The 15,628-nt window shown below is 41.2% G+C and overlaps 1 protein-coding gene across 1 annotated transcript in view; it reads left to right on the plus strand.

The window, feature by feature from the left end:
- LOC128984203 (protein dachsous-like) overlaps positions 1-15,628 on the plus strand; it is a 231,348-nt gene that overhangs the window by 198,666 nt on the left and 17,054 nt on the right. The window contains exons 7-10 of the mRNA XM_054403501.1: positions 972-1,383; positions 10,833-11,111; positions 11,617-11,840; positions 13,537-14,623. Coding sequence (XP_054259476.1) covers positions 972-1,383; positions 10,833-11,111; positions 11,617-11,840; positions 13,537-14,623 — 2,002 coding nt within the window. The remainder of the gene's footprint in view (positions 1-971; positions 1,384-10,832; positions 11,112-11,616; positions 11,841-13,536; positions 14,624-15,628) is intronic.

Here is a 15,628-nt window from a genome sequence, read left to right on the forward strand (position 1 = left end):
TCACGGTACATTTTTGCCCCGTACATCGTCGCGAGCGCCGCACCGAGCGGCCGCCTGCGCTAGCATTGATAGTTCTGATTTAATATGGCAATTAAACTTTTTAATTGGTAAAATAAATAAATGTTGGGTAATATGTTGCCGTTAGATATTATAACCATTTAAAATGTAATGTTTGTGGTTTGTTTGGTCAAAGTTGAAAGTGTAGAAACCGTTAAATCAATTATATCAATAATATTAAGGTTGAATTAAGTAATTGATGTTGACTTAAATTCTTTCAAACATCATATAAACATTAATATTATTAAAGGCAATTAAAATGATCATTCTTTAACGTTATTTCAATGAATAAAACCAATAGAAATCAATAGATATAACTAAGCATCCTTTCTAGAATATTTTATTTTTGCGACAAGTTTTCAAAATGCGACTTTTAACAATAATTTTTATGTTATAGAAACTTTTTGGCTTTGGTCTGGTGTGCATTTTTTAGATTGGGACCAGTCAGGTAGTTTCGGGGTAATTTTGAACCAGTTGAAGGGTAAAAAGTCTGGTCTGAAGGGTAAAACCAATGATGTTTAACTTGAATTTAGTAATTGATGTTATACTTTAATTCTTTCAAAATTAATATAAACATAAATATTATTAAAGGCAATCAAAATTATTATTCTGTAACATGTTATTTCATGTTTTATTACTGTTTTAGTATTACTGCCTCTGCGCTCTCACTCGCACACACTCTCTATCTCTCTCCAAACTTCCTTTTGCCGCGCTCGGTAGAATTCGTCTGGTCTTGGTCATGTTCGGGGAAATGTTCGGAGTAAAATTTTGCTGATATTTATCTCCCTTCTCCCTTCTCCCTGCTCGGTTCGGGGTCTTGATCGGGGAAAAGATCGATAGTGTGTCACCGCCTTTAAGTTAAATCTTGCATTTAAATCTTGTTGCATTTTCTCAACCTCTTGTTGCATTGACAGGTGGTGCAGGTGACCGCCGTGGACCTCGACACCGGCAACAACGCCAGGCTCACCTACCGTCTGCTCGACACGAACCACGCGTTTGGCATCTTCCCCAACAGCGGCTGGTTGTATCTGCGACATCCACTGGACCGTGAAGTCAAGGATCGGTACTCGCTGCGTGTCGCCGCCACCGACAACGGCACGCCCGCGGGTACAGCGACCGCCGTCGTCGTCGTGTCCGTCAGCGACGCTAACGACAACGACCCGGCCTTCGCCCAGGACGCTTACCAGTTCGGGGTCGAAGAGAATCTGCCTCGCGGAGCTCCTGTCGGCGTGATCCGCGCCTCTGACCGCGACCTGGGAACCAACGGAGCCATCAGGTTCAGCCTCATACCCAGCAACTCCAGCTTCCAGATCAACCCTGTAACCGGTAAGCTAGCATGTAGTAGTAAACTCAATAGTTGTTACGAATTCCTTTTTAGTACCCTTAGTAATCCCTTAGTAGTAAGTCGTATTACAAATCAGCTCTACAGCTTCTAAATCTATCCCGTGAGACGAGTAGAGAGTGATATAGTGCAGGAAACTCAGTATTATAGAAAACGACTGCATGGACTAAATAAATACACCAGTGACACACCAACGTGTGTGGTTCAGGATGAAGAGGAGCAAGGAGTGATACTGGTGACCATCGGATTCTTCAGGATAGCCTAATAATAATTTTTTATCGCGGTCTTGTTTGTTACTAAACTAGCTCTGTCTACGTACAATGAAGTTCTCCCAATTCACTGGTTTCCTCATTTCGAGCAGCCTTAGGAGATTCAAAATATCCACTTTTATTAAAAAAAATAAATTTACTGAGAATATCAATTCCTTGATACTTTGAAATGAAGAAATTATTAAACTCTACGGCTTCACACCGCTGCCTCCTGGTTAACGGTGCCGGGACGAGCAAGATGTCCGTCGTCGCTATCACGTTATTGCAGTCCATAACGTTTTTACAGGGTGTTCCGCTAGGTAAGTCGCAGGTGTAGGCAAAAGCAAGTTTTATTGTTGAGCCGGTTTTTTAGAACTTATTCATGTCATTAAAACCTAACTTCCAACCCAGATGATGGAAGTCCCGGCCCGAGCAGATATCTGCTAATCTGTCAAAGATCCGCGATATTTGCCGCAATGGAACACTCGAAATACTTGGGTTTATCGCTGTAATGGGGCAAAGTTACAGACCTCGTAAAATGGCTAATGGGTATACATTCCCCCCGGTAGGTTAAAAAGTTATGGCAATGGATGCCGTCAAATTTTTAAAAGCGTTTTATCAACTCTAACGTTTAATTAATACAGTGAATGGTATTGCCGGTTGATTTGGAGTTGAATCAAACTCAAGGTGATCTTGAAATTTCAAACATATCTTTTAACAGAAATGAGTGCACTTCAAATTCGACTGTGAACAATACATTTTTTGCACACTATAACGCATTTGCATACGTAAAATTTGTGTTTTTGTAAATAAGGAAGCTTGACTTGTTTTTTTTTTTTTTTTTAATCTCTGGTATTCTCTAGTGGTATAAATAACGCCAGACCTAACCACGTACTAATTGGTTTCTCATGTTTTGTTTTATGTTGTGCGTTTAATTCTCTCCTAGTGAAATACAAACATCCATTTCGCAATGACAAATGTACGTTTCAATTACAAATTCATTAGACTAAATTACTAGAAAGGAATCCAATGACGGAAACTGGTTTTATAAATTATGGATAATTGATTTCGATAAATGTAACGAATGGTCACGACTAACTCTATATCGGGCAACTTGTAACTAGAACATCGATGCACATTTGGAATACAAAACTGGCGAAATGTGTGCTTCGTGCTTTAGTTGTAACTGATAAAGTTACAAAAGGTATCAACTCATAAATATGCCTAGTTGAATTGTTATTTTCAAAATGAGTCTGCAGTGAAAACAATGTTTGATATACCTGATCTCACAGTTCGTTATGCATATGCACTTTGAGGATATTCCAAAGCTAGCATAATCAATTTGCAAAATGTGTTATTACTTCTCGAACTAATGTCTTTCTAGCAGCTTCATCTGCATAGCATGTCGCAACTACACTTGCTTCCAATCAAACTGATTCTGACTGAACTAAAGACACTTTCATTTCTACAACCCACACAAACTGAATTCCAAAAACTTCAGAGACGTAAAAGACACACACGCTGTTCTGGGTAGTAAAGCTATAGGCCTAGATCTCATGCAGACTGTCTCCTATAGACACGAAGAGAGAGGGGCCTGGTCGCCTGAAGGAGGCGAGAGAAGTGTCAGAAATGACAATAATGAGACACGGTAGGAGGAAAGGTGACCAGATGTTCCATTGTCTTCGTCAATACGACAATTAGAAGTGTCGACAAGAAAGGACAATACTGGTGATTGCGGCGTGCCACCGGCCACAGCCACCGACTGATCTATCTGCACATTTGAAGATTCTCACAGGAATAAGTGTTGTTACGAATCATAACTGATTTCCTGCGAACAATGCAATACTTGACTGCAAATTGTGATACCAGATGCTTTGAAAAATATGTTGTTCTGATGTTGGATTCTTCGGAAGAGATTTCAGTCAAATCCCCTTACCACGGATTCCAAATGCTCTGTCTATAGCTTCATAAATTCAATTGCTTTAGATTAACAACTGATTCATCCCGATTATCATGCTAACAATGTAATATGTTCTTCCAATTGTGATCGCAGACTCTTGAAGACTTTGTTGTTCTGAAATTGAGTTTATCTTTCAAGTGTTAACTTCGATAGTTGTGAATGCTTTTCAAATTTCAAGGTGCAATTCCAAATTATGTCATCATAGGCTCATTATTTTAATTACTTTTTAGCTAATACGGAAACTTATCAGTGAAGTTTGAATGAACTCATTCAAAAGCTTGTACATCATAGTAAAGCGTGGCATATTCAAAAGGTTTATTCGCAAGCAATGCAAATGTAGAATTTGAGTACTTGATGTTCATTTGTGTAACCTCATTAACGTTAAGTACTATTTGCAATTTCCAACTCAAAATGATACAAAATCTTGTGTTGTTTTTTTTTGTTTTTTTTTTTTGCGAAAGGGGCCTGATAAAAATTATGTTTCAAATCTAGTCATCATCATCTTTGATGTCATTGTATCTACTTAAATATCGATTGAAGGTCCATGTACTCGTATTGAGAACTTCCAGTATCTTCAGGTTCACCAAGAGTTCTATTTGCAGTACCTGCTTTCTTTAATACAATGTTATTCAAAAGTCCATATCGATACCTCAACTCGTGCAACTACAGAAGTAAATCTGTCGCCCAAACTACTTATATCAGTTTTGCATAAGAGTCGTCACAATTAATTATTAGACTAGTTTCACGTTTTACACTAGTTTTTCTATATCCGCCCTATTAAGTCGAAACAAAAGAAGGAAATGAAAATCAGAAGTTTCCCAGGGCGGTTTCTTTCTTCGACTTCAAAGAAGTAGTTGAGACCAGTATTTATTAAATTTGTATGTTTTATTGCCGCTATATAAAGCCGATTAGAGGAAATAGCATGCGGAGTGTCATAAATGTACAGTTAACGCTGCTGCTCTACACAACGCATCGTGCGTTGCAGCCAAGCGCAGAGGAAAACATTTGCTCTATCATTTGTACCATCAGTTGTGATTGAAACATCATAGTTTGTTAAACAAATCAACATTTTAATTTACATGGCATGCTTTTCCCTCTCGTTTTTTTTCAATTCACAAGTATCATCAATGAAATGCTTACGGCAAAGGGGGTATTTAAGCTCCAAACAAGGGTCACCTTTCAGGCTCTTCAACATGATAATCTCTTCAATTATTATTTTTATGTTCTTAAAGTGATCACGGGTGAACATATTGAGGCTTGCAATTTCAGTCTTTTGAAATTCTCATTTTATTTTTAGGCTATCTCCTTATTCAGGTCAAAATCACTTGAACTTCCCCTAGCGTCACAAAACTCCTGAAATCACTCTCAAACACACTGCTCTTGCTAGAGTTTTGTAAGTTTAGCAAATTCCAATTAATTTAGTTTATTTTATAAAAGTCTGTACCTTGCCGCAAAATCACGACGTTCCCTACGTAATTGTACATTTTTAATCTTGCAGGAATCCAAAAACAAAAGTTTCCACCCTTGGGGCGACCCGAGCCGAGTTATTTGTTACAATATTTGAAGGAGCAGACCTCGCTGCAGCTCTCTGCGGCCGGACGTTTTAAAATGTTGACCCGAGGTGCCAATATTTAGTCAGGTTTGGTCAATATTGGGCCCAGTCCCGCTATCATAAGGCTCTCTCATCAACTCAGTTTTGCTTTTACGCCTTATCTCTTTTCTGTCTACTCGTTACCGGAATCATTTGTCTCTTTGTTCTTGTTCCTCTTGCGTACGTTCGAACGCCCACAATGCCGAGGTTTCTTTACTCTGTCACTGTCGGGTTTCCCTTGTCGTTTTTACTAAGTAAAAAAGTATGACGGTTATTAATTTGCAAAGTTTAGTCGTTTAACTTGTGAGTCCTGAGGTTGCAGAAGATTCAGTTCTTCGGTCCTTCCGATCAGCAACCGTATTTGATGTAGTTCAGTATAACCTTCTGTATCCAATAGTCAATGGTATAACTAATTATCTTTTCAAATTGCAAGTGTCCAAAAATAACTCCTTTATTCATATGCTCCTTAGAAACTTGACAGGGTACAAACCCGTGTAAGAATCTAAAGCTGTCGCGATTTTCTAAAAATTAAAGACCGCGTTTGGAAGGAATCCTGCGGAGGAAATAGCGGCGCAGAGAATTCCTTGGGACTAGCAGAGAAACTATCCAGTTTTATGAAATGAAGCGGCCACCGTGTTATTATCCTCAAATGAGGCCGATCAGGCCAAATAAATATCCGGCCCGGGAGACTTAAAATTCTGTTTTAAAGTCCGTTTTATTTAAAGGGGTGTTTTAAGGTTTTAATTTGAATCCTGCTCGACCCAGATGACCATTATTTGTAGATGAGTTCGGATACATTCGGTTGCTTGGAACTTCCATGTTGAACTTTTCAATACTTTTAAAGTTTCTTTCTAATAAATTAAGTTAATTTAAGCTAACTTAAGTTTTCTAGATAGTGTCTTTCTCTAAAAGAAATGTATCTTTCTAGAAATATCATTTTCCCTTTAGAGAATTATAATTGATGAGGCAATTGCAATCGAATTCCTGAACTTTTTGAGTAATCAGTAGGTGCCGATTCAATCCTGAGAACATTCAGTAACTTTTTGATGTGTTTAAAATGTACCCAGTTGTCTTTGATCATTGCGCTTCAAATGACCCTAAGAAAACTTCTGATCTAATTCGGCAATAAACCTACAAAAAGAATCTGACTATATCCCCCAATCATGTTCAGGCTAAAATGCGAAGCATTGTGTATAACACAATGAATGGCCATATTTTGTAATTTGTATACCAATAGCTCTTGTTACATAGAGATAGATGGTGATTCAGTTTAGCTTCTTCATCCCACCATGTTTAGATCTTGAACCATGGCTTGAGAAAGTGTCTGCAAATTTTGTCTGAATCCTCCCATTTTCCCTCGCATATGGTTTTCATTGCGCAAAACTCAAGATCGAATCACACTTTAATAGAGGTTACCAATCTTCAAACAAACAACCAAAAGGTTAGGTTTATGTTCTTGAGGTTAGGTTTAGACTTTTTGAGGTTATGTCAAGTTTCGCAGGTATGTGGGTACAAATTCAAAAGTTCCGTATTGACGATGGCTTGGCAATAACCGAATTGTAGTTGATATTTCGGCCACTACGTGTCACTGCGGTTATGATGTGTTCGGTCGTCCCTCTCCTGTCAGCAGGTCGTAAACAGTTTTACTGCCGGGAGTCGCTCCAGCCAAGGGCACCGGAGACCTGGCCGTCGACAACCGAATGAAATTCCATCGTCTTCACAACACTTTGACTGTTGAGTATGTTATTGTTCACAACGGCAATGTTTCGTCTGGTAGAGGCATGAAACGTTTTCAAAGCACAATTGTACATAGTTGGGAAAAACTCCCAAGGGTTTGGAAGTAGTTTTGAGGAAACCTGCAATTTTCTTCGGGAATCATAACTTCGAATACCTTCCAACATCTCTGTAACAAGCCTGTACCTTTGACCTTCTTAATTAATGTACTAATTGCTGCTAGAGGTACACCAGTACAATTGAATTGTGTACATCTACACTGGTCGAGTACTTAATGATTGATTGTTTGTCCTAAATTAGACAACTTAAAAAATACTGTTGTACTGCAACCAGACAATGTTAGTACCTATGTTTATTTAGATAAAGAAATATTCAAACACGTAAAACATATGAATGTTTAAACTGAGTTATTACAGCTATTACTAAGATGTCTAGAGAGCCACTTCTATCGAATGTAATACAATTTAAGTAAACACGCCCATTTAAGTCTCTCCAATCTGATTGGTTCGTACTAAAATTGGTCTTCGTTGACAAGATTCTTAATTTATTACTGGAATTGCAGCAATGTTACACGTATTTAAATAAAGAGGCGTTGGTTTGATTTTATGTACCATGCTATTGACTGAAATATAAAATATACCAAATACGATGTTTTATTTTCTGAATCAGAAATACCATCTACAATCCTGATTCACACAATATGTTTTATAAGCTATATCACAAACGACTTATTGAAAAAAGTAAATCGATTTGGACGCCCGAAGAAATCGAGTCCGGGACTCTATCAGTGGTAATCGTCCGAGGACATAAAAAATAACGATAGCTGCGTAGTAGTAATGGTAGTAATGGTGGCAAGGCACGTCCTAGGTAATGACCCGGCCGTAATTAAACTTCGTGCGCTCTACTTTCATTATATACATAAAGCGAAAACATGAAAATAGATTGAAAAATCGTTGGTCCGTATTTAAATGCAGCATGATTATGATAATGCCGGGTTCCGTGGCGGACGACGATTACACCGCGACGTGACCAAACTCCCGCCGATTTTTTGTCATTTTTGTTTTTGTTGGTCAGTTCATATGTGCCTCATTTAATAATCCCGAATAAATAACAGGTTCGGGAAAAGTCCCGGGTTTTGTGCAGCCTTCTGTGATTACGATAATTCCAGTTGGTATGCTCTCATTAATACGGTCGCGAGGAAGTTGTTATTCAGTGATTATTTTACGAGGAGTTTCGTTATTGAATATTGAAACTCGGGAATAATTCCATCCGAGTGTGTTATTCAATTTAGGGCCGTAAGGAAAATGGAGTTTTAGGAATATTTCAGTCCAAGGTGTTCTTCTCGGCCTCAATTGCGAACTGGGAAACACAAACTTTAAACACGCATAAATAAATATATTTATAACAAATCCATTTTTCATGTCACGAAATTTGAAAAACAAAAAAAGGTCATATGTCCTTGATAATATCAAAGGAATATTGATATTAGCTGACTCAAATAATCAAAAGATAAACAAAAAGTATCTGACAAAGCAGGAGCGGGGTGGACCGGTCTGGGAATGCTTTTAAAATTCCGTGTCGAAAGATGACACTAGCAATATTCCTGGCTGGGACTCATCGCATTCGGGTGGTTATTTGCGGCACGTTGCACAATTATAACTTAGGTTCATCAGGATTTCAAACTCCAAAGAGTATCTGCATCTGCAAACTGAAGACGAGATAAAGTTTCAGTTTTCACGCGTAATGATGACGTTTCTTCTGAGTACTCATGATTGAATAATTTTATCAGACCCAAAAACTCTAGTTACTTATCTTTAAATATTTATTTTTACTGCATAAAACAATTTCAAAACCACGTCTTTTGAATGTTGTGATAGTTTCTTAAATATAAGACTTCTAAAAAACTTGAACACGAATAGGGACTATAAAACACGCAACCCTTTTACTATCACATCATAATTTTCATTTAATTTTGTGTCATGAATATGTAGAAGTGTGTTCCTCCAAATTTTTTGCCAATTCGGTATCAAGAACATTGATCTATCTGGTTAAAAACTCCAAGTAAAGATTTCTTAAACTGCAGATAGCACTATACAATATTGCTTGTTGCTCTCTTTCGACAGACGACAATACGATTACTAAGTTGCGCTGATCCGTCAACATGACCAGCTTCTTTTAGTTGCGCTGGTCCGATATTACAGCTGGCTTCCTGCTCTCTTCTGCCAACACTATTTGTTTCTTAGTTCCTTCCCTCCAAAAACACTTCAACTTCAACTTATAGTTGAACTGCTTCGAGGATACAGCTAGCTTTTAGGTTACTCTCTTCCGACAATACAGCCAGCTTCAAGTGCTGATCCGACAATACGGCTAGCTAACCACTTGTTCTAGTTGCCATGGTCTTCAACACTAGGTTCTTGGTTGTTCTCTTCCGACAACACAGCCAGCTTCTAGTACTGATCCGACAATACGGCTAGCTAACCACTTGTTATAGTTACCATGGTCTTCAACACTAGGTTCTTGGTTGTTCTCTTCCGACAACACAGCCAGCTTCTAGTACTGATCCGACAATACGGCTAGCTAACCACTCGTTATAGTTACCATGGTCTTCAACACTAGGTTCTTGGTTGTTCTCTTCCGACAACACAGCCAGCTTCTAGTACTGATCCGACAATACGGCTAGCTAACCACTCGTTATAGTTACCATGGTCTTCAACACTAGGTTCTTGGTTGTTCTCTTCCGACAACACAGCCAGCTTCTAGTACTGATCCGACAATACGGCTAGCTAACCACTCGTTATAGTTACCATGGTCTTCAACACTAGGTTCTTGGTTGTTCTCTTCCGACAACACAGCCAGCTTCTAGTACTGATCCGACAATACGGCTAGCTAACCACTTGTTATAGTTACCATGGTCTTCAACACTAGGTTCTTGGTTGTTCTCTTCCGACAACACAGCCAGCTTCTAGTACTGATCCGACAATACGGCTAGCTAACCACTTGTTATAGTTACCATGGTCTTCAACACTAGGTTCTTGGTTGTTCTCTTCCGACAACACAGCCAGCTTCAAGTGTTGATCCGACAATACGGCTAGCTAACCACTTGTTCTAGTTGCCAAGGTCTTCAACACTAGGTTCTTGGTTGTTCTCTTCCGACAACACAGCCAGCTTCAAGTGTTGATCCGACAATACGGCTAGCTAACCACTTGCTCTAGTTGCCATGGTCTTCAACACTAGGTTCTTGGTTGTTCTTCCTAGTTAGTTGCACTGGTCCACAGTCCAGGGCCCAGACTCCAGTCTCTGTGAAGGGTAGTCTAATGGGAACCGAACGCAGCGAGCTTGATAACGCTTCAAACAATCTATCAAGAGTGACGTGCACGCCCCCTGCCCCGCCGCCCCGCCCACCGCTACACTTCCAATCACCATTTTAGTTGATGGGAATGTGTTTGTTTGGAAGATCAATAAAACTACGAACCCGCGCAGTGCTCTTTATCTTGAAACGCCGAAACACTGGGAAACTAGACGATCTATATTCGATCTAGATTGAGTATTAGGTATTAAGGCAATCTGTTCAATGAACTCATTCGTTGCAGGGAGCTGTTATACTTGGGGATTTGTTGAAGGAGCATCTTAGATTATAAAAGCACTTGATTCATTTATGCTACTGATTTTACGTGTTGACGTATTCTTTGACCTCGTATACGCTGTTTATACTGGTACTTATTGTGGACGACATCTTCCCATTAATATTGATATCTTAGAGTAACTCAGTGGCAGTGAGTTGAACTTTTTTCGATTAAAGCAACACTCAGAACCCCTTTTCTAGGTGATCTGGTCAGCTTGTTCAGTCATTTACAGTTTTCTCCAACATCACACATGCACTTTTGACTCTCTTTCTTGCAGGTGAGATCTTCACACGAGAACCACTTGACAGAGAGACCAAGAGTGAGTATGAGTTGGTTGCCGAGGCGAGAGACCAAGGAACTCCTCCTCGGAGTGCTCGGGTCGCGGTCCGTGTGACGGTGACCGATGTCAATGACAACGCTCCCGACATCGTGGACCCTCAGGAGGATGTGATCAGTGTCCGAGAGGAGCAGCCTCCAGGCACAGAGGTCGTCAGAGTGCGCGCCGTGGACAGAGATCAAGGGTACAACGCATCCGTCACATACTCCATCGTCAAAGGTAGGTCTTCTGGACGTGAATGTTCGAACTTTTGAAATGGTTAGTTAATTCAAATGGCGACTCTAAAGCATCCTTTAAAGCATGAAAAATTAAAATTGTCTCTTGGTGAAGCCTTGGTCTTAGTTTGATTACTAAAATTGAAGCTCTTGTGTTAACTGTATAACCTAACTTTTACAATTTTGATAGATCATAATTTTAGGCAGTAGTCTGCTTTCTAATAAAAACGCAATTCTTACTTCAACCTTATACAAGAAAATACCTTCAGCTTATGTTCCTTAAATGCCTTTGACAAAGAATGAATCTTGAATTTAAATACTGGGCCTCCACCTTTTGATGCTAGGAGTCAACTTCAATTGTGTTAGTGTTCTGGTTCCATAGGGGTCACCTTTTGCAGACGACATTCACTTCATAGAATGGCCCAGAATAGCACAGAGCACGATCCATCCATGAAAATCATATTTAACTAAAATTGTCAGAACATATTATAACATCTCATTGTCCTCAGGAGGAGACACGGACGGACATGGAGTGTTCACGGTGGATCAGGTCAGTGGTCTCATCAGGACCAGGACAGTGTTGGACCATGAGGAGCGTGCGATCTACCGCCTGGCAGTGGCGGCCCGGGACAGCGGGTCTCCGCCCAAGGAAACTGTCAGAGTTCTGCGGGTGGAAGTATTGGATCTCAACGACAACCGACCGACGTTCACGAGCTCCAGCCTAGTGTTCAAGGTAAGACTGTCTCCTGTGATAAACCTAGCATGCTCAGTTGTTCGTGTGCATGGTTGCGTCGTGACGTATTTAAACTATCGGTAGATGTGTTAAATTGTTTGTTTGATACATTGAAAGTTTTCCAAATTCATAAAGTGTTTTGGCGTGATTTATTTTAGATTGGGTTTCGAGGAACAAGAATTACTTTGTCAATTCAATTCTCTTTATCGCTAGATTTGAATAAGATTTCAATAATAACGACTCGGACAATTGTCCATGCAACTTTTATCCAGCGTCTCCCGCATTTACTGTTCCACCAAGATCCCCCTTACTGCCTCATAACTTTGTGTCACACAATAGCACTCTAATCACACCACATCACCGGCAATAAGCATCGATTCCCAAGGCGAATGGTCGGAATGTCTAGTCATCACTTGGGGCTCGAGATGCTGTGATTGTTCATTTCGTAGATGTGTCAAAAATGTTTCACCCAATTTCAGCGGCGAGAGAGAGGGAGAGATAAAGAGAGAATGATAGTGAGGGGGAGAGGGGGCAGAGAAGCCGGTGGAGCCGCAATTAGGCGAAATACCTAGGGACTGGTTTCTTGGCTAGAAGGAGAGAGACATATACATCGCCGTGTGTTTGACAAGGATAGAGATAACCGATCGTTTTGTTTGGGCACATTCTTCATATCGAGGGATTGTACAACGCTTCTTTACTAATTAATTGTTAATTGCTTGACCAATGTCACGTTTAATACGGAGATACCATGTTATTTATTGGTGACGCCCCCGACTTGTTGCGAATCTGCCACTTTTTGTCAACGCTGATTAAAATTCCACATTTTCATTTGACGTTGAAATTAATTCATCTTTACTTCCGTGTCTTTTAACTATTAGGTGATTTTGAATGGTCCGCTACCGTTGTTTTCAAAGTCGACCAACGGCACTGGCGAGTGGCGATGCAGCGCACTTGTGAGGCTGTTTACCCGGTATCGTTTATACAGTATTCACGTCAGCGACCGCGGCGTCAAAACCTCTGGGCGACTGACAGCAGCCTCGTTACCTCACAAAGCCCGGTATGACAGGTGGACCGAATTAAACAATCCTATTTTAAATGGAATTCTTTGCCGACTATTTGCAAATGTAATGCCCCGGTGACAGCCCTTGCGACTGCATCTCGCGCCGAATTTATGCGACCCGGCCGCAAAAATAAAAAAACTCCGCCTCGACCGGATTTTTCCCAACTTTGTTACTTTTTGAGTCCCGTTTGTTTTATTTTGTGTCTTCCATTCTGTCAAAACAACACGTGAAATTCGCGCGGTCCGGATCTCTTCGGCAGCCTCCACTTAAACAAATCAACTGCCGTTTCTCACAATTACACGTTGAATTACGTCCACGGTGCACCCGATGTAATTGCCAGAAACCGAGCTCTCTACTGGACAACTCCGTTACTCGCCAATTCCGTGACTGTGGACTGTGTTTTTGGATAATCCTTGGCCCGTGGCCTATTAATTGGATAGCCCACTTATTCGAATATGGAAATGCGACATTCTCTCTTCTTTAAGGTAATATTTTGCTGGTGACATTTGAATTTTAATTGCATATTAATTACACTCTATTAATCCGAAATTTGTGATGTATCAGTTCAAAAATTACACAATATGCTATGTTTTATAAATCCACTACATTACGCTTGGCGTCTGTGACTGTTTCAGATCAGAGAGGACGTGCCCGTGGGCTACGTGGTGGGTAACGTGGTGACGTCAGACTCGTCGGACGGTGACAACCTGGTGTCAGGACGTGCGGGAGGCGGTCACGTCATGTACACACTCACGTCCATGTCGCCTCCAGACAGCGACGGTGCTTTCGACATGGACCGCAGCACGGGATCGCTGGTCGTGGCGAGACAGTTGGATAGAGAGAAGCAGCCCGAGTACAAGTTGGAGGTCCGAGCCTTGGACACGAGCACCAGCAACAATCCCCAGAGCAGCGCCGTCGTCGTCCGCGTGGAGTTATCAGACATCAACGACAACGCGCCCAAGTGGGAGAAGGACCTGATGACCATAGAGGTGGCGGAAAATGCTGCCGTCGGGTCTGCTGTCTGGAACTTCAGCGCGAGTGACGCGGACGCCGGTTTTAACGGTGAGCTGAGGTACAGCCTGGTGGACGTGTGGCCTCAAACGTCAGAGCCTCAATTCTCCGTCGACGCTCTTACAGGGACCCTGACTCTGATGGCTCCTCTGGATTTCGAACTGATAGAAGTCTTCACCCTCGTCGTCCGAGTGACGGACCAAGCCTCGAACGTCTCGGATAGACTGAGCTCTTCTTTGACTGTCCGTATAGTCATCAAAGACGTCAACGATAACGCCCCCGTGTTCGTGTCGCCAGCCACCAAGACCGTCACTGTAATGGAGGACTCAAAGGTTGGCTACTCGCTTTGTCAAATCACCGCGGTAGACAAGGACTCTGGAGAGAACGCCAGAATAACGTACACAATCTCTGCCGGCAATGAAGATGGAAAGTTTACACTCGGATATAACACCGGTGTTTTGACCTTGGCGAGATCTTTAGATGTCTCGTCAGCCAACGGACTTTTACCAAAATACCACCTGAACATCACTGCTAGTGACCACGGGAGTCCCACGGCGAAGAAGAACACTCTGTCGTTGACTTTGCTGGTTCACGGGTCTACGGAAACTCCACCGAAGTTCATTAGCGCCACTTACCATGCCCACATACCGGAGGACGCAGCCATCGGGAGTGTCGTCATCAAAGTGGCTGCCGGAACAGGTCAGGAGAGTGGTGAGTCAAACATTTTTATCTAAGTATTGTAGTGACTTTGATGTACAGTTTATAATTTGTGATTCGTCATTAGCTTAGATACCTTCAACGCAATATTGTTGTATACCTCTATGTTTTTTCATTAGTATTTTGTTCGCATTAGTTTCAGCGTTTCAGCAACTCTGATCGTAGGCACTGCCGACAACGCGCTGCTCATAAATATCCAAACGACTCGCTCTTGCCTCCATTTATCAAGTACCGTGTTATCACCCTCTTTGAGTTTCTTTTTATGAATTATTAAAAGGCTCAACCACGCTTTCCGAACCATCTCACCTCTTTACAATCGGCTCTTATTTTCAGCGGACTTACCGGTTCTTTTTATAGTTAGAAGACTGTAATGGATCGCAGGGTCGGTGGTTCGTCCGAGTGTTTAATGTCTGTATAAAGGTGGTCCCGCCACTAACGACCAGGCGCGCTGCATCGTCGGAATACATCTTAATATTTTGGCATAAACAATAGATATTGAATAGTATTATCCCATTATAGCCTGGGGCGATAAATCGTGTGAAAATTATTCGCCCGAGATAAACGGAACACTGTTTACACCTAGAGAGCGCAGATACGATTGTATACAAAACGAAATTATCCGCTACCTCGAGCATCGATGCAAATAGTCAGATGGAATCTGGCCGATAATTTATCGCGCGTTTTGCCGTGATTGCGATGCACCTATTTTGCACGGCTTCGCTGAATTAATATTAATTGTAGTCATTGTACTCGACACGGTCGCATATGTACACGGGCCGTGCCGACTGTACAATGAGACAATGGGCTATCCTCGGCCTACTCCTTCGCCACCGGAACCTACAAAGAATTCAGCTTCAGTATCGGTGTGATAAATACAAACATGATGATTCTGGGGTATACAGTCTAACCGTGTGTTAGGTTTCTAATATTGCAGTTAACATCGAAGTATCGCGTTGTTTGGACATCGGCAACAAGTTTATAGTGTATTTTATTTAATGA

This window comes from Macrosteles quadrilineatus, unplaced genomic scaffold (assembly GCF_028750875.1).
Source record: "Macrosteles quadrilineatus isolate MER2022 unplaced genomic scaffold, UCM_ALF_1.0 Scaffold_2__2_contigs__length_208266976, whole genome shotgun sequence".
In the NCBI taxonomy this organism is placed as follows: domain Eukaryota; kingdom Metazoa; phylum Arthropoda; class Insecta; order Hemiptera; family Cicadellidae; genus Macrosteles; species Macrosteles quadrilineatus.